The 26,533-nt window shown below is 42.4% G+C and overlaps 1 protein-coding gene across 4 annotated transcripts; it reads left to right on the top strand.

The window, feature by feature from the left end:
- The first annotated feature begins 252 nt into the window (after positions 1–252).
- hap1.L (huntingtin-associated protein 1 L homeolog) lies at positions 253–26,425 on the top strand. 4 transcript variants are annotated; one of them, XM_018234689.2, is made up of 18 exons: positions 253–409; positions 7,272–7,549; positions 8,419–8,613; positions 18,697–18,773; positions 18,864–18,980; positions 19,499–19,596; positions 19,813–19,921; positions 20,010–20,088; positions 20,208–20,338; positions 20,580–20,654; positions 20,911–21,048; positions 21,201–21,265; positions 21,402–21,626; positions 22,065–22,363; positions 22,457–22,675; positions 22,916–23,018; positions 23,817–23,904; positions 25,119–25,189. In XM_018234689.2, exons 1-17 carry the CDS (start codon positions 390–392, stop codon positions 23,860–23,862), a joined length of 2,274 nt encoding a protein of 757 aa, XP_018090178.1. In that variant the 5' UTR covers positions 253–389; the 3' UTR covers positions 23,863–23,904; positions 25,119–25,189. The 4 variants fall into 4 exon arrangements, with proteins under 4 accessions (XP_018090178.1, XP_018090176.1, XP_041432442.1 ...); XM_018234687.2 differs by lacking the exon at positions 23,817–23,904 and having other exon boundaries at positions 25,119–26,425; XM_041576508.1 differs by lacking the exons at positions 22,916–23,018; positions 23,817–23,904.
- The last annotated feature ends 108 nt before the right edge of the window (positions 26,426–26,533 follow it).

The following is a 26,533-nucleotide window of genomic DNA, read 5'->3' on the forward strand; positions in this document are numbered from 1 at the left end:
ATGTGAGTGTGTGTGTGTCAGTGTGTTAGAGGAGCCTCGTTCCTTTATATATGAGAGAGATTGGGGAGAAGAAAGGGACTCTAGTTGTGTGAGTATATAATGAAGAGGTGCTGAGAGGGGGACACACCCGGATGGATATATTAGAAGTGACAGAAGTAGTAGATAGCGTTGCTGGTGCACAGGCAACATATTCATTCCCAGCATCCACTTCTGTCTCTCCCTAATCCCTGTGTACTCACTGCCTCCTCCTCCTCCTCCTCTTCTCTCTCTAACTAAATATCCAGCCCACACTGTTCCCTCTCCCAGTCTCTCACTGCCCAGGGACAGGGGCAACATGTGAAGGAGGTGCAGGTGGGACAGAAAGTTGGGGTGCAGGGAGCCCTCCAGTCATGCATTACAAACCTGCAAGGTCAGTGTTGCACTTTATTCTCCTCTGTTTTACACTTTCACTTCCACTCACTGTTCTTTCATTCTGTCGGCTTTTCATTTGATAGATTGTAAGCTCTTATGAACGGTCCCCCTCCAATCCTGATTTTTATTGTGTAACCCTTTAAAGGAATGCAAGATCCCTCCTAGAAATGATTGTAACTTGCTGATGCTACAAAAATAAATGATGATGATGATGATATGAGTATATTAGGGTATAGGAGACCCCACTGGTGTTACTTTATAAATAATAACAGAGCAGTAGCAGAAACTTAAAGGAGAAATAAATAGAAATTGTGCCTAATGTCAATCTAAGCAACGTTCCAATATTTTCAAAAATTTCCATTGGTCTTCGGGCAGAGACACACGCTCAGATTCGGGGAGATTAGTCACCCAGCGACAAATCTTCTCTTCTTCGGGCGACTGATCTCCCCGAACTGCCTCCCGCCGGCTAGAATGTAAATCACCGGTAGGAAGGCAATCGTTGCACTTCGTTTTCTGAAGTTGCTTCACAAGGAAACTTCGGGCGACTTCGGAAAACAGAGCGTTCAATCCTGCCGGTGATTTACATTTTAGCCGGAGGGAGGCAGTTCGGGGAGATTAGTCGCCCCAAAAAAGAGGCGATTTATCGACTGGCGACTAAATCGCCCCAAATCTGAGCGTGTGTCTCTGTCATTAGGGTTATTTGTAAATGTAATTACTATGGAAAGTCGCGTCCGTGAGTCCCTGCTGTGTCTGTCGTCTGTCCCTTTATACAAAGTAACAAAGGTCGGACGGTTTCTTCTGTATTGTTTCTAAAGTCAATCGCCGGGGCAGAGAATACAATGGGACAGACAGACTCGTTACTTAATAGCAATTACTCATCAATGAATGTACGTTGCAAAGTGACATTTTCTTTAATAAGGCAAAATTTGGGGGGAGATTAAAATAAAAAAAAAGAAATAAAATAGAGCCGGTCCCCACAATCCATCTGTAACATACAGACACTTGGTACATGAAATAAAATCCAGGGTGTGAGAAGAATGGGCAGATTTTATTTATGGAGAAAATGCTGCTGCTAATGGGCTCCTGTTGCACGGCTCTTATATGGCACAGCAGGATATTCTCGGGAGTTTCCAAAGCAAAAAGAGCATTTAGCTTGTTTTCCAGTCGGAGTTGTGTGAGTTTTGTCGCCAGTTTCTCACTGGATCTTGGGATATTGTTGTGGGTTTTGCTTCCGTTCAGTTACAAAGTGATTAGTGAGGTTGGGGATCAGGATTTACTTGCAGTCGGGGTTCCACTTCATCCCACACTGGGGTTCAGTTGAGGTTTCTGTGCAGATTTAATTGGATTTAATTGTTTATGGGCAACATTATTGTGCTGAAACTCAACACACAGACAAAGTAGGAAATTGTCATTGTTGCGGAGCTTTGTGTAAGACACACTGCAGCTAATGCAAGCAATAAAAAAATAAGTCATCTAGTGTTTGATCACATAAATATACAATATTTATACTTACTATATTATATCTGTACTTACTATATCATATCTGTACTTACTATATTATATCTGTACTTTATAATATCTGTACTTGCTAAAAATGAAAACCAATTACAAATTGCCTCAGAATATCCCCCTCCACATCATACTAACAGTTCATTTAAAGGGGAACAAGCCCTTTTTAAGGCTTCCATTGGAACTAAGCCATGAACGTTCCAGTTGGCTTTACTTATTCACTTGGGTCATGTTCCCCCCTAAGGCTTATATAATAAGGCTTATATAATAAAACTGTGTCACCTCCATAAAATAAAACCCCTTCTCTAATCAGAAAATGCCGTCACATGTTATCCCCAGATTAACTTCCCTGCCTGTATAATAAAAACACTCATTCCCAGTGCTTTTCTGATCTAAAAATACACTGAACGTATTGCAAGGAACATATATTTAATTTACAAGCCTAATTTAGTATGGAGTATTCTCTTACAGTCACAGCTATTGGCCTAGGCTAGCAGAATTATAGGGATTGGAAGCAGTACATACTATATCGTATCTTTACTTACTATATAATATCTTTACTTACTATATAATATCTATACTTGCTATATAATATCTATACTTGCTATATAATATCTGTACTTACTATATCATATTTGTGCTACATAATATCTGTACTTGTTATATACTATCTGTACTTACTAAATCATATATGACCTTACTATATAATATTTATACTTACTATATAATATCTGTACTTATTATATCATATCTGTACTTACTTTATAATATCTGTACTTACTATATCATATCTGTACTTACTATATAATATCTGTACTTATTGTATTATATCTGTACTTACTATATAATATCTGTACTTATTATATTATATCTGTACTTACTATATAATATTTGTACTTGTATTATATCTGTACATACTATATAATATCTCTACTAACTATATAATATCTGTACTTACTATATAATATCTGTACTTATTATATTATATCTGTACTTACTATATAATATTTGTACTTATATTATATCTGTACATACTATATAATATCTGTACTAACTATATAATATCTGTACTTACTATATCATATCTGTACTTGCTATATAATATCTGTACTTGCTATATAATATCTGTGCTAATTATATTATATCTGTACTTATTATATATCTGTACTTGCTATATAATATCTGTACTTGCTATATAATCTCTGTACTTATATTATATCTGTACTTACTATATAATATCTGTACTTACTATATAATATCTGTACTTACTATATCATATCTGTACTATGCTATATAATCTCTGTACTTATATTATATCTGTACTTACCGTACTATATAATATCTGTACTTACTTTATAATATCTGTACTTACTATATCATATTTGTACTTACTATATAATATCTGTACTTACTTTATAATATCTGTACTATGCTATATAATATCTGTACTTACTATATAATATCTGTACTTACTATATCATATCTGTACTTGCTATATAATATCTTTACTTACTATATAATATGTATAGCAGCAGGTCAGCACCCCATGAGATTATACAATAAACTGGGACACATATGGCTGACCAGTCCCTGGTGTTTTTGGGCCAATCAGATTGCACGGGAAGCTGCGGCTCTTTTCACTTCCGGTTGGCCCAGTTGACATTAGCCAGAGAGGTGACAAGGGCTTGGCCGAGGGCCACATGTATTTGACTTTTCTAACTGGCGCATTTGGCAACTTTACTGGTATTGACCCTGTGGGGACATTTGTATTTGTCACGTCTTTTTATTAGCCTGTGGCTTATTTCTCATTGCAATAAAGTAGAAATTATAGGCGACATTTTTACAATGTTTTCGTTGAATGAAACACAGAGAAATAGGGACAGTCACCCAAGGTCATGAGAATTTGGAGCAGACGGGGAACTCGGTGAATTTAATCATTTTGTCGCTGCCCAAAGTGTTTTCCTTGTGCAGTTTGTTCTGCTTGACTGTCTGGTGCAATGGACGTGCCATGGAATAAGTGCTGAGCGGCTGCAAATGAGACTCACACTGGACACGAGACAGTTAAAGAGGTGGCGAGTTGCAGAGAATTGACTGAGTACAAAGTTTCATGGAGGGATCAGAGTCTTATCCAGAGATAACCGCTGAGTAAGCGAAGGCAGTGTTTGTGGGGGGCTTCTCTGGCCCTGACGTTAATTATTACACCTCTGTGCTTATTGTGTCCCCTATCTGCACAATTCCACCCCTCCCCCTGCTGCTTGGCTTGACTTTGGGCTCATAGAATTCTGGGCAACCCAAAGGGCCCTGTTACAGGGGCTGATCCTGGCTAATCACACAAAATGCCCCAGTATTGGAGAGGGGATTTGCCCCCCATGAATCAGCACCCTAATACTCAACCCCTACAATCCCCTGGATCTCAGGCCAAATGCTCCTGTTGTTGTCAGTGAGAGAGACAGAGAGACAAGTGTGAGGGACAATAGAGACAAAGACAGACCTTGAGTCAATTCAATCAATATCTTCAGATCTTTCAAGGAGACCAAGTCGGCCTTTCATTGTCCCTTCCACAAACACCGGCCCAAGTGTCTCCTCTTTCTCTTCCCATTGAATCTTAATCTCCTGTTTGTGTAACGGATACAACACAAAGGTCTTTTATTCACCCCAAACATTGGCTTTTTCTTCTGCACCAGCTTTGCTTTCTGCTTTATTTATTTGTGTGTCTATGAGGAGCCACCGAGTTAGGGCCACACGTTCAGCTGTTTCATTCAAATCCCAGTGAGTCTCTCTTGTTGTCTGTCCGGGGTCCCCAGGAAGTCAAAGAGCTGACACTTCTAGTGATAGAGAGATTGGGGCTGGACAAGGGGTAAACAAAGGAGGAAGGAAGTGTAACCCACAGGTAAATAGTAACACACGGGAGTGGCCGACACTTAATTACATAGACACAAGGGAAATACTGGCCATTATCTAAAATCGGATTAAGGACAGAGACACACGCTGCTATTTGGAAGATTCGTTGCCCAGCGGCAAATCGCTTCTTCTTCAGGCGACTAATCTCCCCGAACTGCCTTCCCGGGACTAGAATGTAAATCGCCAGAGGGATGGCGCTCGGATCACTTTGGCTTTCCGAAGTTTCCTCGTGAGGCAACAAACGACTTCAGAAAACAAAGCGCTCCAAGTGCCATACCAACGGCGATTTCAATTGTAGCCGGCGGGAAGGCAGTTCGGGGAGATTAGTCGCCCGAAGAAGAATCGATTTGTCGCTGGACGACGAATCTCCCGGAATAGCAGCCTGTGTCTCTGTCATAACAGTCTAAAACTGCTAATATCTCAGATGCCATTAAGAACAAAAACCTAAAGTAAATTGCAAACATGTAAGTTTACATTTGTTTCTATTTTGGGGTTTAGATTTGCTTTAAAGACCTTCTAGGTCCAGGAGAAATACATTTGTCTGTATCTGTAGCAGTCGCTCAGGCCCATCATGGGACTGATATTTCTATTGGGTATAAAAAAAAAAAAAAAAAAATAACTCTGATAGGCCGAGATTTCATTTCCCCGTTTCTTTTTTACCCCCACAAGCAGCTCAGTAAATGGGGGGTCATTGACTTAATCGAAACTGTTAAATTATGCGTCCTTAATACCTTGAAACATTTAGTCCCTACTGAGCAATCAGTTTTAGGTTATTAACTCAGCTGATATAGAGAAACCACAGCGCCTCCTGCTGGCGGATATAAAACAGAATGCCTTGTGCTGTTGTTCTGCTTAGAAAATGAAGTTAGTGAGCAGGGAAAAGACATCAGACGTCACAAGATGTTCATTTCCTCACTCATTTCATTTTCAGCCTGTTGGGTGTAATGACCAGTAGGTGGTGCTGTTGTTCTGCTTAGAAAATGAAGTTAGTGAGCAGGGAAAAGACATCAGACATCACAAGATGTTCATTTCCTCACTCATTTCATTTTCAGCCTGTTGGGTGTAATGACCAGTAGGTGGTGCTGTTGTTCCTGATTCCTTGTTTTATCTGCTGATATCTTTAAAACTAGAAAAAAATATAGATTTGTTGAGGTGCTGAGAAGATCACTGAGTTGTGTGACGTGCGGAGCTTTGTGCTGCAGGTAATGAAAGCAATAAAAAATATAGTTATTTGAACTGTGATGTCTCATCGTATTTCCAAGAAGTGGAGTGCAATAGGTTTTTATTGTTTCCCAGAAGGAATTGCCTTTACAGAGTTTTTCTTCTCTTTTCAAGAAGGAAAAAACTAGTTACTAACTTACTGTGTTAAAGTGAACTTTTAGTATGTTATAGAATGGCTAATTCTGAGCAACTTTTCAATTGGTCTTTATGGTTTGTTTTTTTAAAGATTGTTAATGATTTGCCTTTTTCTTCTGACTCTTTGCAGCTTTCTCATATAATTGATCTATCGCTGCCACCCAGTGTTCCTTTAGTGGAATTGCAGCAGCTGATTCGCTGAAATATTCTTCTTGTGCAGCACTAGTACAAGTACGGAATCTGTTATCCAGAAAGCTCCAAATTACAGGACTGCCGTCTCCCATAGACTCCATTTCATCCAAATGTTTAAAAATGTTTTCCCTTTTCTGTGTAATAATAAAACAGTAACTTGTACTTGATCCCAACTAAGATATAATTAATCCTTATTGGAGGCAAAACCAGCCTATTGGGTTTATTTCATGTTTATATGATTTTCTAGTAGACTTAAGGTATGAAGATCCAAATTACAGAAAGATCCCTTATCCGGAAATCTGTTATCCAGAAAGTTCAGAATTAAGGAAAGGTTGTCTCCCATAAACTCCATTTTAATCAAATAATCCAAATTTTTAAACTGATTTCCTTTTTCTGTGTAATAATAAAACAGTCGCTTGTACTTGATCCCAACTAAGATATAATTAATCCTTATTAGAGGCAAAACCAGCCTATTGGCTTTATTACATGATTTAAAAGTAGGGTGATCCAAATAATAGGAAGATCCATTATTAGGTAAACATCTCTAAATTTGAATACAATGCATCTTGATGATAAGAGTTGATGTCTAATGCCCCAAGCTCTTTGGAGACAAGGAACCTGCTTGGAGTGTAAGCTCTTTGGCGCAGCTGTGGTGCAGGAACCTCCTTCTTCTTGTCGTGGTTAATGACAGTGTATATTTATTATTGCAGTATAGTTTTGATCCCCACTAAATAAAGATATACATACATGTGTGTGTGCTGCTTTTTAGAGAATATATTGAGTATTATTATTATTATTATTATTAATAACATGTATTTATAGACCTTCTCTTTTAGTAGGAAACAATAATGTAGAATACTGTGCATTTCATTGTCCTTATATGTTATATGTGTGTGTTTCAGGGGTGCAGGCAGCAGCCTCGCTGAGGGGATCCCCGGTTTTCTGTTCTGCCTCCCGGAGCAGTCGCTAGTGAAGTCGTCAGTACATGGCTCCCTGCTTCTCCCGCTGACTCGTGCCAAGCTGGACCCCTCGGCTCTGTGTTGGGAGGCAGCCAGTACCCCAGCCACAAAGTCCCCCGAACTTCAACCTCCTGCCCCTGCGTGTGTCCCCCAGGACAATGAGACAACCAGAGCGGAGCCAATCAAACATGGCAGCCGCAGAGATGCCTCCACTATCACTGGTAAGAACGGGCAGCATCACGGAGTCTGTTGTGAAAGTGGCAGTTGTGTGTGGCGCTGGTGTCCTGTTGTGCGGCATCTGTGTTTATTCAATTCATTAGGAACAAATCAAATGTCAGGATTCCATGTGCCCAGCAGCAGCAGCCGGGTTACAGAACACGCAGTGAGTTATATCAGCTGCTGCAATGGTATCGATTGTAGGTGCAACTTTGTGCCCGTCTTTACATTTAACACTGCAGCTGCAATTCCCCATCTTTTTTCTATGTTCACTCAACAGCGGCTGCTACAGCTTTGCCCAGCAGAGGGCAGTGTCCAACCTCTTGTTATTTTGCCCAAATCTCTCTCCCAGGGCAGCACTGAGACTTGAATCACTGGGGCTCATTTATCAACACTGGGCACGTTTGCCCATGGGCAGTTACCTATAGCAACCAATCAGCTATTCGCTTTTTAAAGCCAACTGCAAGTAGAACAATGAATGCAGCAATTTGGTTGCCATGGGTAACTGCCCATGGGCAAATTTGCCCAGTGTTGATAAATGAGCCCCAATATTTTGTTTACTGAACTGGACTTATTTAAATAGTATTTATTCCTTGGCACTTAAATGATGCGTCTCTGTGCTACACTGGTGTGTGTGTGACTATAGATCTCCTTAGCATTATTATGGGATTATTTAATAATAACAATATTATTGATCAGCAATATTGAGTAGTAAGAAAGTTTTGCTTATAATTGAGAATGCACAACATGCCGTTCCACGGATCTGACAGTTACTGACTGAGTTGTCTTTATTATTATTATTATTATTATTATTATAATGTATTTGTTTGGGGCTGGTGCGCGGGTGTAATGTGTGTATTGTTGTGTTTTGCAGACGTGTGCACTAGTAGTGACGTGCCCGAGGTGGAGATCATTAGTCTCCTGCAGGAGCAGCTGCCCCACTACACCCTGCGAGCAGACTCCATGTTTGGCTATGAGCATGATGATTGGCTGCAAACTCCCCTCCTGCCCCAGGACCTGCCCCTCCAGCTCACCCCTGAGCAGATAACAGAGACCCTCAACTATTTCCGTAAGTAGCAAAAGGCAGGGGGTTCCTATTGCACCAAATGATCCCAGGCACCTGCACAGCCCTGCGTCTCTCTCACGTCCACACGGAGATCTAAACTCTTCCCTTAGTCTGAAGCCCACACAGCAACCCCCCAGGCCCAAAAAAACTTTAAATGGCTTCTGTCATGATTTTTATGGTGTAGTTTTTATTTCTAAATGACACTGTTTACACTGCAGATAATTGACTGTACAATATAAAATGTCATTCCTGAAGCAGCAAGTGTATTTAGTTGTAATATTGGTGTGTAGGTGCATCTCAGCTCATTTTGCCTGGTCATGTGATTTCAGAAAGAGCCAGCACTTTAGGATGGAACTGCTTTCTGGCAGCCTGTTGTTTCTCCTACTCAACTGAATGTGTCTCAGTGGGACCTGGATTTTACTATTGAGTGCTGTTCTTAGATCTACCAGGCAGCTGTTATCTTGTGTTAGGGAGCTGCTATCTGGTTACCTTCCCATTGTTCTGTTGTTAGGCTGCTGGGGGGGAAAGGGAGGGGGTGATATCAGTCCAACTTGCAGTACAGCAGTTAAGAGTGATTGAAGTTTATCAGAGCACAAGTCACATGACTGGGGGCAGCTGGGAAACTGACAATATGTCTAGCCCCATGTCAGATTTCAAAATTGAATATAAAAAAAATCCTGAATTCTGCTGGAGCAGCTCTATTAACTGATGTGTTTTGAAATTTTTTTGCAATGACAGTGTCCCTTTAAGTGTCTATGGCATCTTAGAGCAGCCCCTGGGGTTTGTTTAGTCATTTACAGACCAGTGTGTTATATCCAGGCACCAGATACTTCTTTTAGCATTTAGGGCCAATAAACAGTTGAGGTTTTGGGTTAAAAATGCTGCTTTTAGACACACACTTTACTGGCACCATGAGACACATGTATGTGAGACACACGTATGTGAGACGCATGTATGTGAGACACACGTATGTGAGACACATGTATGTGAGACACACGTATGTGAGACGCATGTATGTGAGACACACGTATGTGAGACACATGTATGTGAGACACACGTATGTGAGACGCATGTATGTGAGACACACGTATGTGAGACACATGTATGTGAGACACACGTATGTGAGACGCATGTATGTGAGACACACGTATGTGAGACACATGTATGTGAGACACACGTATGTGAGACGCATGTATGTGAGACACACGTATGTGAGACACATGTATGTGAGACACACGTATGTGAGACACATGTATGTGAGACAGACGTACGTAGATTTGGCCTGTGATTGTAATGAAATTAGTAGATTCATATAAATTCCTGGAATTATTCTTTATTGTTAGTGCAGTAAATGGAAATGGTGCTGATACGCAGTGATATTAAAGGAAATGTATTTTAAAAGGGAAGTAAAGGCAAATGCATCATTAAAGCACCATTGCAATATACATGAATTAAATGCATTATGTCATTCTATTCTATTTATACATGTGACTGTTATCAAAAGTCCCTTGTTATTTTCTGCACTGCCGCTCCCGACTACGCATGAAGCAAGGTAGTGGCTGTCTTCCCACCAAGACTCAAGTCCCTACAATGCATTGCATCAACGAAGCCTTAAAGAAGGAAAACAAGGAGAGAGCTCAATGCACATGTGAAGAGGATTACTGCTGCATTGTATCAGGGATGTACGTAGTCAGGAGCAGCAGTGCATTGTGTAGCCATTCTCAGTGATAATGATAGTGACACATGACTTGTCTCCAGTGGGAGTTGGATGTGGATCTGAGCAGTGGAATGTTCTTATCTGCTCCACCAGCTCCCAGGTTTGTGTTCCTTGTGTCACTGGATATTGTGTATAATATTTATTATTCTCATGTGATATTGATGGGATTGCAGCCAGGGAGGGAGTCTCCGTGTGTTTGGGGTGTCAGGTTAATTCACATACAGAGGTTGGTGGCCGTGTTTGTGCCTCTGCACCCAGTTCCTTATCAGCCAATGACCCATTAAACTGGGAATTTCCCCTGCAGACTGTAAGCTCCTCTCCCTATTGATTCAATGGAGAAGGAGCTTGTGTAGAACCTCTCTGGGCTTCATGCCCCCTGCTACTTGTCTAGCAACCCATAGCAACCAATCAGCAGCTAGCATTTGCCTCTTGGCTGTCGCTGATTGGTCGCCTTACGCGTTTCCAGAATCATAGGATGTGATTAAGGGATTTTGTTCCCGAAACGCGTAAGGCCATGTATACCTGCAGGATTCTGCAACAAACCTGCCTATTAACCCGAGTGGGGTCCTTTGTTGGTTCTGTGAAGTTAGAGGTCACCACAGTCCTCTAGAGTGAAATTCCGCCACTCCCATTTCTATGAGATTTTGAAAGGCATGTTTATCACAGAATGAACTTTCACTTTCACCCATTGATAAATACTCTTATAAAAATCCCATAGAAATGAATGGAGAGTGGTGGAATTTCACTCTAGAGGACTGTGGTGATCTCTAACTTCACTCTTTGATAAATATACCCCATTGTTTCCAGGTTGCCCAATAATTTCAATCTTCTCCCGCAGTGGCGACTGGGGGTCGGTGTTTCACACGCGGCTATAGGGCGGCTCATTTATGGTCCATAATGAGTGCAGAGTGTTTTTAGGCCAGGGTGCAGGATGGGTGCAGAATGGGTGCAGGTTGGGTGCAGGTTTGGTGCAGGTTGGATGCAGATCAGGGTTGGGTGTGGGTTATCTTTTTGTTGAGGCTCACAAGTTTTCCAGAACAGTTGCAGGCAATGGGCCTTATGTACAGTTGGGGGACCAGCCTAAATCTACTTATTGTACCCCCCACACAGACCAATGGGGGGATTGTCACTGATACTACACGAGGGGGTGTATGGCACCTGATCATTCACTCAACTGGATCCAGTTTGGCCAAACACTAAAAAGAGAATTAGTTGAAAATAATGGGAGCACAATCACCCCCGGCTCATTCTTGTTGGATTGCAGAAGTCCTGCCGTAGGGCAAGTGGGAAGTGAGGGGCCCTTTGCACTCGCTGGTGTCCCCCTAATACTCATTTGCCCAATTGAATATGTAGAAACACAGGGGGCAGAGAAACAATCCACAATCCTCAGCACCAGTCCCAGGGCCTCGTGTACAAAGTCCAGGGGGGATGAACAACAGACGGGGGTTTTTTTTTTCAGTTTTAAACATGACAGTTGGTTGGGGGCGGCACTTAGATGTGACAGTTTGCCCCTTCCCTGCACTGAGGGCACTTATGTAGTTATTTTCCCTGAGTAAATCCCTGGGACAATGGGGGGTCAGTGAGAGGCCAGAGGGTTTATGGCTGTTGCTTTAATCATTGCTTTGCTGTGAGTCCTGCTCTTATTATTTCTATTACTAGTATTATTAGGGTTATTAGTATTATTAGTATTAGTATTATTAGTATTATTATTCCGGGGGGTGTTGGGCCGTCGGACTGGATTCCTTTAGATCAGACTGTGGATGTGCTGAGCGGCACGTAGGCAGTTGGAAGTGACAGTTGGAAGAGGGAGGGACCCGGCACCTGTCGCCTCCAGCAACTCCCAGTCTTGGCTCTTAACTGCACCTTACTTATTATTACTCTACTCGTTATTACTCTACTCATTAACATGTATTTATTCTCATATCCAGTTTGTATTGCCACAAGGCACAAAGCTGAGCTTGCTGGGAGTTCTTTCCACCCAACCCTGCCGTCGCTTGCTCCGCTCCTTCTTTTATGATCTGGCAAAGCCATTGGTTTATTGCTCAAGCTCCTCACTAGCCCTCTCCTTTATATACGCTCTGTGCAACTGCCACCCCTATAAAGGAATCTCATGGAAATAATCCTAATGGAGTCGGGAGATAGAAGCTCAGCAGCTGCTGTTGGGATACAGGCTTAGCTCAGGCCTTGAGGGAACAGTAAGGAGATTAGACAGAGAAGATCTTCCAGTAGTCGGACATATTCCTCATGGACATAATGTTCCTGGGTCAGTCCCAGGTTACAGCAAAAGATATAGGTCGCATGCATTTCAATGGGGAAAAAACACACGGTGCGTCACTTACACACTCAATAGAAACCTATAGGGAAATCCAGAGTTGAGTTTAACCAGTGTCAAACTATATGGCAGCTCCGTTCCAGTATGCACTGTCCTACTTGTCTGTAGAAGTAAGAAGTCATTCATAAAATCAAGTTTCATAGTAATTATCACTATTTATGTGATTGTGGCTCAGTGTTGCCCAAACAGTCAGTGGTGTAAAATACTAACCACAGGGACCCATCACACAGGCACCCATCACACAGGGACCCATCACACAGGCACCCATCACACAGGGACCCATCACACAGGGACCCATCACACAGGGAGCCATCACACAGGCACCCATCACACAGGGACACCCATCACTTTTATCTTTGCTCAAGGAAGAAATAGTCCCTGCACTGACTCACTGCTGGTTCTGGCTATTGAATCCAGCTCTCCTGCAGCTTCACTTCCAACAGAACCTTGCCTCGCCTTCACAGCTCTTTGACTTCTGCTACTTTGTTTCATGAGTCTTAAGCAGCCGTTCAAACAATCACAAAATGACAAGACAGATACTTAGTTTTGGTAACACACTCACCTACAGAAATTGCAGAAAACACTGAAAATGTCCTAATAAGTATATAATGGATAATTACTTAGAATTACATGGGCAAAATATTATTATTGGATTTAAAACCCCTTTAACCTAACATGACACATTTGTGGAAATCTGTTTTAATTCATTCCACCCCCCCTCCATAAAATAAGAGTCAGCTTCGCAGGCTTAAAGTCTAGTGGGTGCCAAACCAACTGTAGGTTCAAGTCCTAAGTGATCCATCAGCTGTGGGTGCAGAGCCAACATTGGGGCCCTGTGTTGTTTATACTGGGTCTCAGCCTATGATTAAGTGTTGTGAGAACACGAAACGCATTAGGCTGTTATCCACACCTGTACTTCAGTAAAGACCAATTTTTACTACAAGTGCCTGTAGGACTTGCTCTTTGAGTGCCGACCATACAAACAATATGGTGGTGTCCTCTCACTTATGCTGAAGGCTCAGGGCAGAGCACTTGGGCCTCCTCGTTCACGTCGTGAGTCTCTTTTTTCAAAAAGATGTTTCAATCTCAGCCCAAAGTCCTAATAGAGAAAACTATTTGAATGATATTTTAATACTCTACTACCGTTGTCCTGACTTTCCTTTGTGTCTCGTCCTGCTAATGTCCATCCAGTGACACGTATAACTGCGTGGGGTCTCTTCCTCCTAAGATTAAACCCTCATTTGCCAAAGGTTCCAGTAACACTCACTGCTCAACTCACTGCTCAACTCACTGCTCAACTGTAGCCACGGCCAACAAATTCACACGGATTTCTCCCATTTTCATTCCAATGGGCTCTTCTCCCTTTTCATCTCCATTGTCTCAAGTCGTTGCTCATGTGAGCTCATCCCAATTCCAATGGATCTAGTGTCGCACAACAAAGGATTTCCTTCCTCTGTCCTCAAAAATTTGGGATTGTGCATTTGTTGTATTGGGATCAAGTCAGATGCCCCCTGGGCTTTTCTCCTTTTCTTTGGTCTCTAGCTGTTCAGCAGATACTTGAGTATAAGGCCGACACTTACACTAAGTAATAGTCACTGATAATCTACATTAATATACAGGAATGGGACACCATAGCTTCCCAAGAATGTTTTTTTTTTTTTAGATTTACCTATACTAGATATTTCCAAGAAACGTTGATAAATGTTGAGTGAATGGGGCTGTATGGGGACAATTGTGTTGAGTTGGGGAGCCATCAGGTCCTCACTCCATGGGATTTCACTGCTTTCCCCATTAATGGCCAACTGATCTCTGTGCAGATATTGCACCAGGAGCCTCTTGTTTTGCCCCATACAGGCCGATATGAGTGGTCACATTGGCACCCAACAACATGGATTCCTATCTGTACAAATTGGGCTACAGTCTATAATGAACCCACTAGACTAGAGCATGTTCCCATATTGTGCACCAGTTATTCACTGTAGGGCAGGGGCTGCTGTCTAATGATGTTCTTAATCAGTCTGGGGGTCCTTAGAATCCCCTGCAGGGCCACATTGGGCTCAATAGTCTCCGGTTAGACAGTCCAACTGCAGAGAAGTATGAAGTAATGAATAATAGGTACACGTGTAAATGTAAAATGACTTCACGTGTGATTATTGTGGTTGCCTTGTGTGTAACTTGTCCTTGATCCCAACTAAGATATAATTAATCCTTATTGGAAGCAAAACCAGCCTATTGGCTTTATTTCATGTTTATATGATTTTCTAGTAGAATTAAGGTATGAAGATCCAAATTACAGAAAGATCCATTATTCAGAAAACCCCAGGTCCTGAGTATTCTGGATAACAGGTCCTATACCTGTACTTGATCCCAACTAAGATATAATTAATCCTTTTTGAAAGCAAAACCAGCTTATTGGCTTTATTTCATGTTTATATGATTTTCTATTAGACTTAAGGTATGAAGATCCAAATTACAGAAAGATCTGTTATCCGGGGAAACCCAGGTCCCGAGCATTCTGGATAACAGGTCCCATACCTGTAATAATAAAACAGTATCTTGTACTTGATCCCAACTAAGATATAATTAATCCTTATTGGAGGCAAAACCAGACTATTGGCTTTATTTCATGTTTATATGATTTTCTAGTAGACTTAAGGTATGAAGATCCAAATTACAGAAAGATCCCTTATATGAAAAGCCAGAGCATTCGGGATAAAGGATAACTGGTCCATACCTGTATTCCTATTTGTGATGTATTTGTGTGTGTGTGTGTGTTTCCCATATATAAGACAAAAGAGTTGTGTAGTGATTCCCAGTGCAGAATATAGAGAATAAGGAGTAAAGTTCTCTATGTGACACCTGTTCCTATATAAATAGTCTGAGGAGGGACTGGTAGAGTAAACACATTGCACTTTATTCCCACAGCAGCTGCAACAACACAAACACTTTCTTTCCCAGTTCCAATGTCATTCTGTGTATTGTCTGTTTATTTATATATTTATTTATGTGACTTTTGCACAGATTTATTGGCTCATTTACTAACTGGTTATTCCTGCGGCTTCTCAGTGTGTGAATTCTGGTTCCATCAAGTCTCATTCCACAATTCTTAATATATTTGCTTCTTTGGAATCACAGTCCAGAGCTGGACTCAGTATATTATGTATAGATTTGTATGTCTGTCTGTCTAATCAGTGGCTATTTCATTAGTGAGTGTTTATTTATTGCTTCATATTAGTTTATCAGTACAGTGAGGATTATTATGTAGGTATAATATATATATATAAATACAGTATATAGATACACAGGTGTGTTATATATATATTAGTTTATGAGCACAGTGAGGATTATTATGAAGGTGAATATATATATATACAGTATATAAGTATATAGATACATAGGTGTATTTATTGCTATATATTAGTTTATAAGTACAGTGAGGATTATTATTATGTAGTGAGTATAATATATATAAATACAGTATATAGATAGATACACAGGTGTGTTTATATATATATTAGTTTATGAGCACAGTGAGTATTATTATGAAGGTGAATATATATATATATATATATATATATATATATATATATATATATATATATATATACACAGTATATAGGTGTGTTTATTGCTATATATTAGTTTATAAGTACAGTGAGGATTATTATTATGTAGGTGAGTATAATATATATAAATACAGTATATAGATAGATAGATAGACAGGTGTGTTTCTTGCAGAGATAAGAGCGGGTGGGAGTGATAATAACACGGGACATAATTAGAGTGTTTGGGAATGCCGGGGGGGGGGGGGTCTGTACAATCTCCAGGCTGATGAATGACGGACTCATTGTGGGACCACCCAAAACACAGGAGCATTATCAGAGGGGTGGTTGTATTTAGCATGTGAATAGGACGTGCCGTGTATTTCGGGGAGGGCTTTGTTGTGTTTTTCCCAACTTTGCCTCCTCCCCATAAGAGCTGTGGGACATCCCATTGTTGTGATTGTGGGGCAGGTGTGAGTAGTTCAAGTGACAAACACACAAGGTTGTTATTGTGGCAGATCAGGTTGAACAACTCCAGTGTCGCTCAGTGCAGCCTATGCTCCAACTCCCTGCACAACTCCCTGCAGCTCCGTATGGTCTGATGCCTACAGACTGGCCACTGCAGGATATGAGCGACCCCCCACCTGGGACCTACCTCTTCCCACCGGGGTCTCGTGTGCCCAACTGCAACCTGCCCGGGGTGTTTGTACCCCACTGATGTCCATGTCTTAGTGTTTGTGCGACTGCAAGTCACCGGGGAGCCATGGAATTCTGGAACAGCCCCTCCACTTGTGAGGATAAACGCAACGGCAACCTCGTATTTGAGATTGACCCCAACACTGTGGCAGATCATATGCAGGAAGGTAATACAGAGCCATGTTATTTATTATTATAGGTTTTATATTGGCCTCTTGCCTCTAGGGCTGACACTTATCTCTTGCCCAAGTATTGATCTATATGTGTGTGTGTGTGTGTGTGTTGTGCCTCTGGGTGTGCTGGACTCACTGCACTTTGTTCTGACTTTTATGGTCATGTTGAACTAGTTACTTATACTAATAACCTGAAATGTGCTGCTGTAGCCAAAACAATTGTCTTTTACAAGGGAAATGCTGTGTTTTCTTTAGGGGCGGTTATTGGGAAACTTGTGTTTTAGTGGCCTCACGTGACACTCAGAGGGGAGCTTGGACCACACAGGCTGACACTTTGCAGCAAATCTTATCTAATTCATTTATTTAGAGCAGATAATAGAGACTCCTGGCTGGGGCAGAACTGCATCAGCCCTACAAGAAAAATATACAAAAACACACACAGACACACACAGACACATGGGGAACTGAAAGCTGATACAGATGTAGATCTTTCTTTCTTTTGTGTTGCCTGAGAGTGTGTGATCCATACAGCAAGAGTAATGTGTAATACATACAGTGAGAGTGTTATAAATACAGTGAGAGTGTAATACATACAGTGAGAGTATAATACATACAGTGAGAGTCCGTTTTGTCTTCATTTTAGTAAATTCACTCCAAACGGTTGAACTTGAAGAACATTGAGGACCTTATTTACTAACTTGCCAACAAACAACCAATCAGGCTTTAATCTTCGCTGCTTTGTAAATGGTCCCCTGGGTTTCTTATAATAAGTGGCCATGTTGTTGTTACTTGTCTGGCTCTGAAGATCCACCGCCAAATATTCCTCCTCCATTTCTGGAGATATCATTCCTAGTTCCATGTGCTCTAGTGCCCCATTATCAAGGTCAAGCTTGTCTATTCAAACTAAAGCCTGCAGCCGTTAAATCCCAATTATTCCCAATTAGTGTGACAGAAAACATCCTCTCGGCCCTCTCTGAAGTCTAAAGGCTGACACTCATAATTGCTTGTTTTCCTATAAGTGGAACGTTCCCAGTGCTGCTCAACACAATCACTTTGGTAGAACTATAGCGACTGAGACTTTGGGTTTGTGATTAGTGGGCTGCTTATTTACTAAACAACACGTTTGATACTGAGGGGACCCTACTACTCCCATGGGCTTCAAGTTGTCCATCGCTGCTCTGGGGAATCATATGAAAGTCCATTGATTTTTGTGTGAGTTAATGTCACATTTGGCTGAACCCCCTTTCCCAAAGGCCTGGTCTGCTCTTTAGATTTGGGTTGATACTTTCAATGAAAAGGTCCACTAGGTCAGCGACATACCGTAGAGCTGCTCCAGTATTTGTCTGGCAGGCAAGGAAGGAGTTAATACAATTAGGAGAGTGTTTGTGCAATGGATACGGGATTTCCACCCATTAGGGATTTGCACTGATTTCTAAACCATTTGCTTGATTTAATGATAATTATAAGGGCGGATATAATTAGAGTTTTCTTACTGCCAAGTACTTTGTTCCCAGAAACCCCTCCTTCAACTACTGCATTGTCTCATTATCCATGAAGCGCCTCCATTTATTGGTGAATCTGATGTCATCAATCACCCCGTTAATCAGAACCATCTTTGTTTTGCAGTTCTGTGTTCTGAGCGCGTGGGACGTATAACCAAGACCTACCGGGACATTGAAGCCGTCACCAGTTTGTTGGAAGAGGTTTGTGTTCCTTGTCTATGGCCGAAGCTAATGGTTAATGCTATGGGGGGAAGTCTCCAAGACTTATTGTTGGTGTTTCATTGGTTGTAGAAAGAGAGAGACCTGGAGTTGGCTGCTCGGATTGGCCAGTCGCTGCTCAAGCAGAACCGAGAACTGACGGATAGAAATCTGCTCCTGGAGGAACAGCTGGAGGCATCTAAAGAGGAGGTAAGAAGAGAGGATTTGGGAGCTTAAGCTGTTTAGTTCCATATCCCTGGAGATCATCTGAGGACTATGTGAACAGCAAAAATATTAAGCCCAAAGCAGCCTGGGATTTTACATTTTGTATTTGTGTGTATATATATATATATATTCTTTATGTTAACACCAAGTCCTGCACAAATGTGGGCAATGCAAGGGGCCTAGGGCACATATCTTTAGGCAACAACAAGATATCATTAGGGTGATAATTATCAAGCCCTGGGTTTTAACGTCTCAACAATCCCCAGAGTGGATCCTTATCTCCCTCATGACACAGGGTTAGTTGACCTTTTTGCCTTAGGCAAGGTCTCACATTCCATTGTTTAGTGGCAGTTGCCTGTGAGTGGGTGATTGTCACCTTAAAGTCTCCTTTGAATAATTACACCCATGTGCGTTGGGTGGAAAAAGGTTGCAGGGAGTTATCCCACCTGCTCCCTACTTTTGTTTCTTCTCTCTGAATGACCTTAGCGTTCCTTTTTCTGCAGGCCAGTCAGCTCCGTCATGAGGCATCAATGCGAGAGGACCTTCTTCACTTGTACATCAGTAACAGCGAGAGTGAGCCTGGATCTACCATCTCCACCCCGTGAGTATCTCAGGGAGACATTCTGTTTGTATCAATGACACGGGGGCCTCAGGCTGAAAATTCTCTATTGCCCAAAGGCCCAGTCTACTGAAAGTGTCCAATGGTTGTAAGATGTTTGTATGAAAGACTGTGAGGGGATCAAGTGTAGCTGTAGGGTTCCTATTACTTACATTGTAGTTCTGCGTGTTTCAATGGTGGACTCTTTGCTTTGTGCAGGTTGCGTCGCAATGAATCCTCCTTATGCCTTCAGCACAACATCCAGCTGGATTCCCTGCAGCAAAAACTCAAGTATCTGGAAGACGAGAACCAACACATGCGTTCCGAGGTAAGGAAGAGAAGGCAGTTCTAATAACACATATAATAAATATATATATATCCACAGTAGCTCACTCAATGCCTCTCTGTCTCTCCAGGCCAGCGACCTTCTCAATGCCACCTGTGACTATGAAGAACAGGAGAGTTCCCTGATGTTGGACTGTGTCGAGCAATTCTGTAAGTGTCTGCCATCATTATTGGACAGTTAGGCTCCCTGGCTTTGTTTTTTAAAAATCAGTTTGAGGAACGTTATTATGAGAAGCACTAATGGTCGAATTAAAATGCCACTTTTTCAGCGGAGGCCAGCAGGAATGTGGCATTGTTGGCAGAAGAGGTGGCACGGAGAGGGGATGATGTGGCTCGGCAACAGGAGGAGATCAGCCAATTACTGGCACAGATTGTCCATCTACAGCAAAAGTGTCGCAATGTGAGTGGCTCATGTTCAAATCACAATTCTACCGACATACCTACATTGTTGTACTCAGTCACACAGGCTCCACAACCCTCACTGTGCCATAACAAGCATGGGTCAGCAAATGGCAAATGATTGGTGGACCCTCATCGATGTCAATGACCCATAGTGAGGTGTGTGGAGCCTGTGTGTACTTATAGGGTCAGTTATAGAAGCAACCGGCAGTCACTAATGGGGCCACTTTCTTCTTCCCCAGTATCTCACAGAAAACGAGGAGCTGCAGCAACATCTCAGCGCTACTAAGGAGAGGGAGCAAGAACAGAAGACTCGGGTAAGATTTTCCCCTTTGTCCCGACATTATGAGGCGACTCAATGTTTAGGGCAGTGCAGAGAGCATTTGTGGTGGACCCCGTTGTTTGTTTTTGCATCATTTGCTACGGGGATTTTTATTCATGTGATGCAGCACCGGGTACCTTGTACATTGGGTATAGTGAATGGGTATAGAGATCAGGGGGAGGTGGAATTGCACAAATAACACTAGCATAATCCTGGCAATTAACATATCTATATTTATATTGTGATTTCAGCTGCAGGACCTGGTAGAGAAACACAAAGAGTGTGAGGACATGTTGCACGAGGCCCAGGAAGAGCTGAAGAACCAGCGCAACCGCAGTCTTCCCAACAGCACCGTCAGCAGATACAGCACCCTCAACATCTTCCCACTGGTGAGCAGGGACGGGCACTCATCTCTACTTGGGCTTCTTGTCAGAAGAAACTGAGACCCTTGTGTGCGTTTAGAAATGAAATGAATATAATAGACACAAATGTGATCTTTATATGTCCACATAATTGATTTAATATGTTGATCTGTGTGCAGGATTCTTTGGCTGCAGAAATTGAAGGCACCATGAGAAAAGGGATGGATGCCTCCTCAGAACTCAAGTAAGCCTTTTGTTTCTTTGTTGAAAGCAGGTTGCCCGTCTCTAGCTGGCGAGCTTATTGTCTGAGCCCCAAGGAACATTGGCAATTGAATGAATGTCACTGAATGAATGTTATATATGTCGTCCCGCCCCCGCAGGAGCTATAAGAAAGTCTTTGAGACGGTGAAAGCAGCCAATCAGGCGGTGAGGGCCAGATCCCGCTGCCAGTCACCGATTGGCTCCCGTGCTCCATCTCAAAGACCCTCAGCCGCCCCCAGCCGTGTTGGCACCCCACCCATGAGCTTCTGTGAGATGGAAGGTTCCAGTTTAATGTTCCTGGAGGAAGAGACTCTGTTACCTGGGCCAGAGGAAGATGCTTGTAGGTAAGGAGATGGGTGCAGCTCCCTCAGTCTTTGTGCCCAAATGATCTTGTTCTTAAGTGGTGCCTTTCATTAAAACCCCCAATTTGCTCATAATGTTGCCTCATAGAATTATATACATATAATAACTAGACCTGGATTTCTCCATACTTAACACTTTTCCACAACCAACCAAGTTTTGCTCCAAAATGTTCCATTTTTGGGGACAGTCATAAAGGGTAAAGCACAGCCTCAGATATAGTGATCAGATCACAACTGCCGACTGTCTTTGCATTGATGAGCCCCAGCATGCACCTGTAAGGATGAGCTTCATCCTATAAGTATGGACAATATTGGAGCAAAACTTGACTTTCTTACACAACATGAACCAAGCAAAGAGACTGCAATAGGTGAATAGCCTGCTCAGACATTGCAGAGGAACTCATTTCTTTTCTGTCCTAGTGCCGGAGAGAAGAAGCTGGGGAGGCCGGGAACCCCTGGAAGTCAAGACCTGGCAGCTGCTCTCCAGAGGCTCCATGCTCAAAGGAATTCTAACTTCTCTGAGAATATAGATGAAGAGTGCGAGTTCAGGCTTCCAGGAGATGGAGAACTCTCCAGTGGGCTCCTCACCCCCAATGAAAGTATTTTGTCCACAGGCACCAATTATTCCGGCATCTCGGAGGTCACTGGCAGCTCCAGTCTGTCCTTTGGCTCTCGGTCTGGTCTTCCGGAGAAGCTGCAGATAGTGAAACCACTGGAAGGTGAGTGCAAGAAATGATTAAATATGTATTGGTTGGTATATGTTGACTGTAATGTAATAACCAATCACGTCTCCTCGTTGTGCTTTTCTCCAGGCTCCGCCACACTCATGCATTGGCAGCAGCTGGCTAAGCCCAACCTGGGGGGTATCCTGGACCACAGGCCTGGTGTCCTCACCAAAGACTTCTTGGAATTAGACATTGATCAGCAAGATGTTTATAACCTTAATGATATCGAGGAAGATGATTTGGAGCCCATCTCCTTCCAGGCTTTGGCCTCATCCACTCCAACAAAAAGCAAAGACAGGAATGGCTGTGAGTATCTGTTCTGCAGAGTCTTCTTGTCTGGTCAGCCCCAATACAGACGTTCCATTTCCCCCACCTCTCTAAAGCCCTTAATCTGTGTGTAGCCCCTTTACATTGTATCCAGGCTTCCACCACACTTCCACATTCCTCCATTCATTCACATCCATATTCCATTCATCCACCAGGACCAGCCGACTGCACTTAAATAAGGTACCTCTGATTAATTCATGGCTCACTTGTGTGTTTCAGTGTTCCATTCTGTTAACAACCTCCCTCAGACCCCGTCTACATTCACCATCACCACCTGCCGCAAGTCCCTCCCTATGCAGGACATTACCATGGTCACATCCAGGTGAGTGGAGAGCCGCAAACTCTCTCTCTTCATCTTCCACTCTCTTCTCTCTCTTAGTTACCTGTTTCCATATCATCAGATGTTCCTTAGACGTTTCATGGAAAAACTTCTTATCCACAATGAACAGATGGAGCTCCTGGGTCCGCAGAGTTGTCCTTTCATTTATAGTGGGATAAGCAGCATTGTAATGGAAATGTGCTGTGATGGCATGCACTTAAATATGATAAAGGGAATCTGAACCCCAAAAAATACATTGATGTTGCAATTTAATTGTTTTTGCGATGTTAGCAGTTTTAGACTGCTGTTAATAGGCTTTTGGCTCATCAGCTCTCTTTGGAGGCCAGAGTGGCAGTAACCCTATCTGTCTATATATGTTCTGTCTTGTCAGTCAACCTTAGAGCTGCTCAATCTCTGACTTTCAGAGGGAGACAAAACCACGGTCTAAAACTGCTGATATTTCAGAAAACACTAAAAATAGAAAATGCATGTTGTTTTTGTAAACGTGCTCATAGGATCACTTTGGGAACATATACCCACACACAGATTAAAAGTACTCAAAGTTAAAATCCAATCAAAGAAGGCAAGTTTTCCATTGCGTGTATATTATGAAGATTTATTGAACTTGGGGTAAATGCTTTACTGCACTGTTGTATTGTAAGTGAAGGGTTGCTCGGCTGCTAATGGGATTTCTTGCAGTTGCCTTGGATTGGGCGCATGGCTCGCCGTTCCCGCACTCATTCTCCACTTCCATCCTGTCTTTCGACCTCTCATTCATGTGTCCGTTTTCTGTCCTCACAGTTTCAGTTCCTGGTGGAAACGTTTTTTCCAATGCTTGACTTTGTGAGAGGCGACCAGATCCTAATCAGTTTCCCCAGCGAAGCTCAAGGTAGCCCAAGTGGCCGGCCAGTGTCTCAATGGCGACTCAGTGACCAGTTGTAGATGTCAAGCTCCGCTCCTCACTCATTCTCCTGGATACATATAGTTATATAGTGGCACATAGAGCATATTTATAATAAAGTTATATAGTGGCACATATAGTATATTTATAATAAAGTTATATAGTTTATATAAATAAATGATGATGATGATGATAGTGGCACATATAGTATATTTATAATAACGTTATATAGTGGCACATATAGTATATTTATAATAAAGTTATATAGCGGCACATATAGTATATTTATAATAAAGTTATATATTGGCACATATAGTATATTTATAATAAAGTTATATAGCGGCACATATAGTATATTTATAATAAAGTGTTGATACATTGTAACGTGCTGCCACCTAGTGGGGTAAGTGCGATGCTGCAGCTTAGACTGGAGACAGGAGTCTCAGGGGAGGTGATTTAGTGGAGAAATGAAGAATTCATTGAAGAGCTATTGGTGCTTATTATAATATAGTGTCAGAAGAAGGGAATGTGTGAGGTTATAGAAGCCGTATGTGAATGCGTCTGGTCACTGAGTCGTTGGGCAAGGGGGTTACTCAGAGTTTTGTCTCAGTTACTCAGGGTGTAATTGTCCCACTGGCCGGACTGCAAACACGGATGGCATCTACAACACTGACTTGCATAGGAATAATCTAGTCACATACGTAGAATCACGGCCCATTTAATGACACAAAGAGTAAATGTCAGTACTGAGTGCCACATTGCCCTTTGGGTTAAACTGCCTGTTACCTGAACGCCATCCCTTTTTGCCAGTCAGTTGTGGGGAACGGTGCCCTGACTTGTAGCAAAGGCCTATTCTTTCTCTAACCTCTAACCATTTCTCTAGTTGTGTGCATGCGCTTACCCACTCACACTCACACTCACACCTGTCGGCTTTATACCACAACTTGCCACAATGTCACTGGCCTCAGAAGCTCAGATTGGACAGAAACATATAGGAGTTCTCTATGAGGAATGTGTGGGTGGCACGGGCACACTGAGGTGGCAGAGGCGGGTGACACGGTGACCAGTTGATGAGATTGGGGGGTGCAAGTGATTGTGTAGAGGTGCAGTCTGCAGTAGAACACAGTAGTAGCTGTATATTATATGTTCTACCTGTGGTCAGACTAAATAAACTACCGGTAACACTTTGCTTCTCTCCATAGTCTTCGCAATACAGTTCTTCCCTCATGTAGAAGCTACGAGAGCCTGAGTTCACTCAGTTTGGAGCCCCAAAGACAAACGCCAAAGAGCTCACCCCCATCCGACCAAACAGACTGTGGAGAAAGCACCCCCTTGGGACTGGTGACCCTCCTGAAGGAACACGGCATTTCTGCAAACGCAGTCTCCACTGAGAAGGAGGCCGCAGTAGCCCAGGCAGCGACTCACAGCAGCCGACCGAGCTTCTTACAGTTGGGCTGGAAGAAAACTTTGGGGAGTCTGGGCTTTGCCCTTATGGACAGTGTTTCTGCTAAAACCACTTGTGACTCTGTTCAGAAGCAGAAAAGCAACTTCAGCCTCAATCTAGTGGAGCAGCTGAGGAGGCTCGGACTGAACCAGGTGGTGGAACGGGCTGCAGCCTCCCTGCAGAATCCAGAAGAGCCCAAACTGCCTCCGAGATAAAGTCCACCTATTTTATTAGACCTCTGTGAACTGTCAGCACTGAACTTCTTTATTGCCTCATAAATAATAATAATAATAATAATGGGGGCTGTTTTTAAGTAAAGACAAGAATGAGAGGAGATGACAATGTTGGGAGGCTGATTGATCAGCCAGGGGCATTTCTGCTTTACTGTAGCCCCATATATATCTGGAAGCCATTAAAGCATGGAGGCTGCTAAACCCACGTAACCTTAAATTCTCACTATACCACTCATTAAATTGGCTGGAGGAGAATGCTGGGAGATGTAGTCCCTTGGCTGGAGGCCGCTATATATAAACTCCCTTTATGTAGTCCCATACACTGAAGCTTCTTGGAGGTGCATCTGTAGCCCCCCCTTGCACTGCATTATTGGTCGACAATATCCAATACATTATTGAGATCCAATTTTAATAAAGCCAAGTTCCCTTTAACTTAATATGCGACATTATTGTTCTATCGACATTGGTCATGTGACCGTATGAACATTCCAACAAACCCCTTTAAATATAATGTGCCCCCATGTGCACTCGTTGTTTATTCCTTCTCCCCCAACTTCAGCTTGATTTGGGGGTGCCACACATTCACATTTACCTTCCACCTTAATTGCACAGTTGCAATGAATGTACCTCAATAGTCACCCCCATTTATTCAGATAGATAAATAATGGGGGGCAGTGGGGTTTCGGTTCCAAAGAGAGAGATGGTGGCCGGGGGGGGGAAGATAGGGAGAAAAAGTGCTTTTTATGTGACGCAGCTGGGGGGGGGCATACTCAGTACAATGTGGGACTGATGTAAATATTGACATTATTGACAATAAATCTTTATTTCTCACTGTTTTTGTTGCTTTCTAGTAAAGGTGGGGGTTACACTGATTTCCATGATCCCACGTGCTCCCCGACCTCCACTGAACCCCATTTGTACCCCCGTTTTATCCCCAGGA

Source organism: Xenopus laevis, chromosome 9_10L, assembly GCF_017654675.1.
Source record: "Xenopus laevis strain J_2021 chromosome 9_10L, Xenopus_laevis_v10.1, whole genome shotgun sequence".
In the NCBI taxonomy this organism is placed as follows: Eukaryota; Metazoa; Chordata; class Amphibia; order Anura; family Pipidae; genus Xenopus; species Xenopus laevis.

What these genes read in the sequence shown, in the direction of transcription:
- hap1.L (XM_018234687.2), top strand. Translation starts at nt 390, where the DNA reads ATGCATTACAAACCTGCAAG. An exon ending in ATGCATTACAAACCTGCAAG is followed by an intron (nt 410 to 7,271) that starts GTCAGTGTTGCA and finishes TGTGTGTTTCAG; the next exon opens with GGGTGCAGGCAGCAGCCTCG. An exon ending in CCCTCAACATCTTCCCACTG is followed by an intron (nt 21,049 to 21,200) that starts GTGAGCAGGGAC and finishes ATCTGTGTGCAG; the next exon opens with GATTCTTTGGCTGCAGAAAT.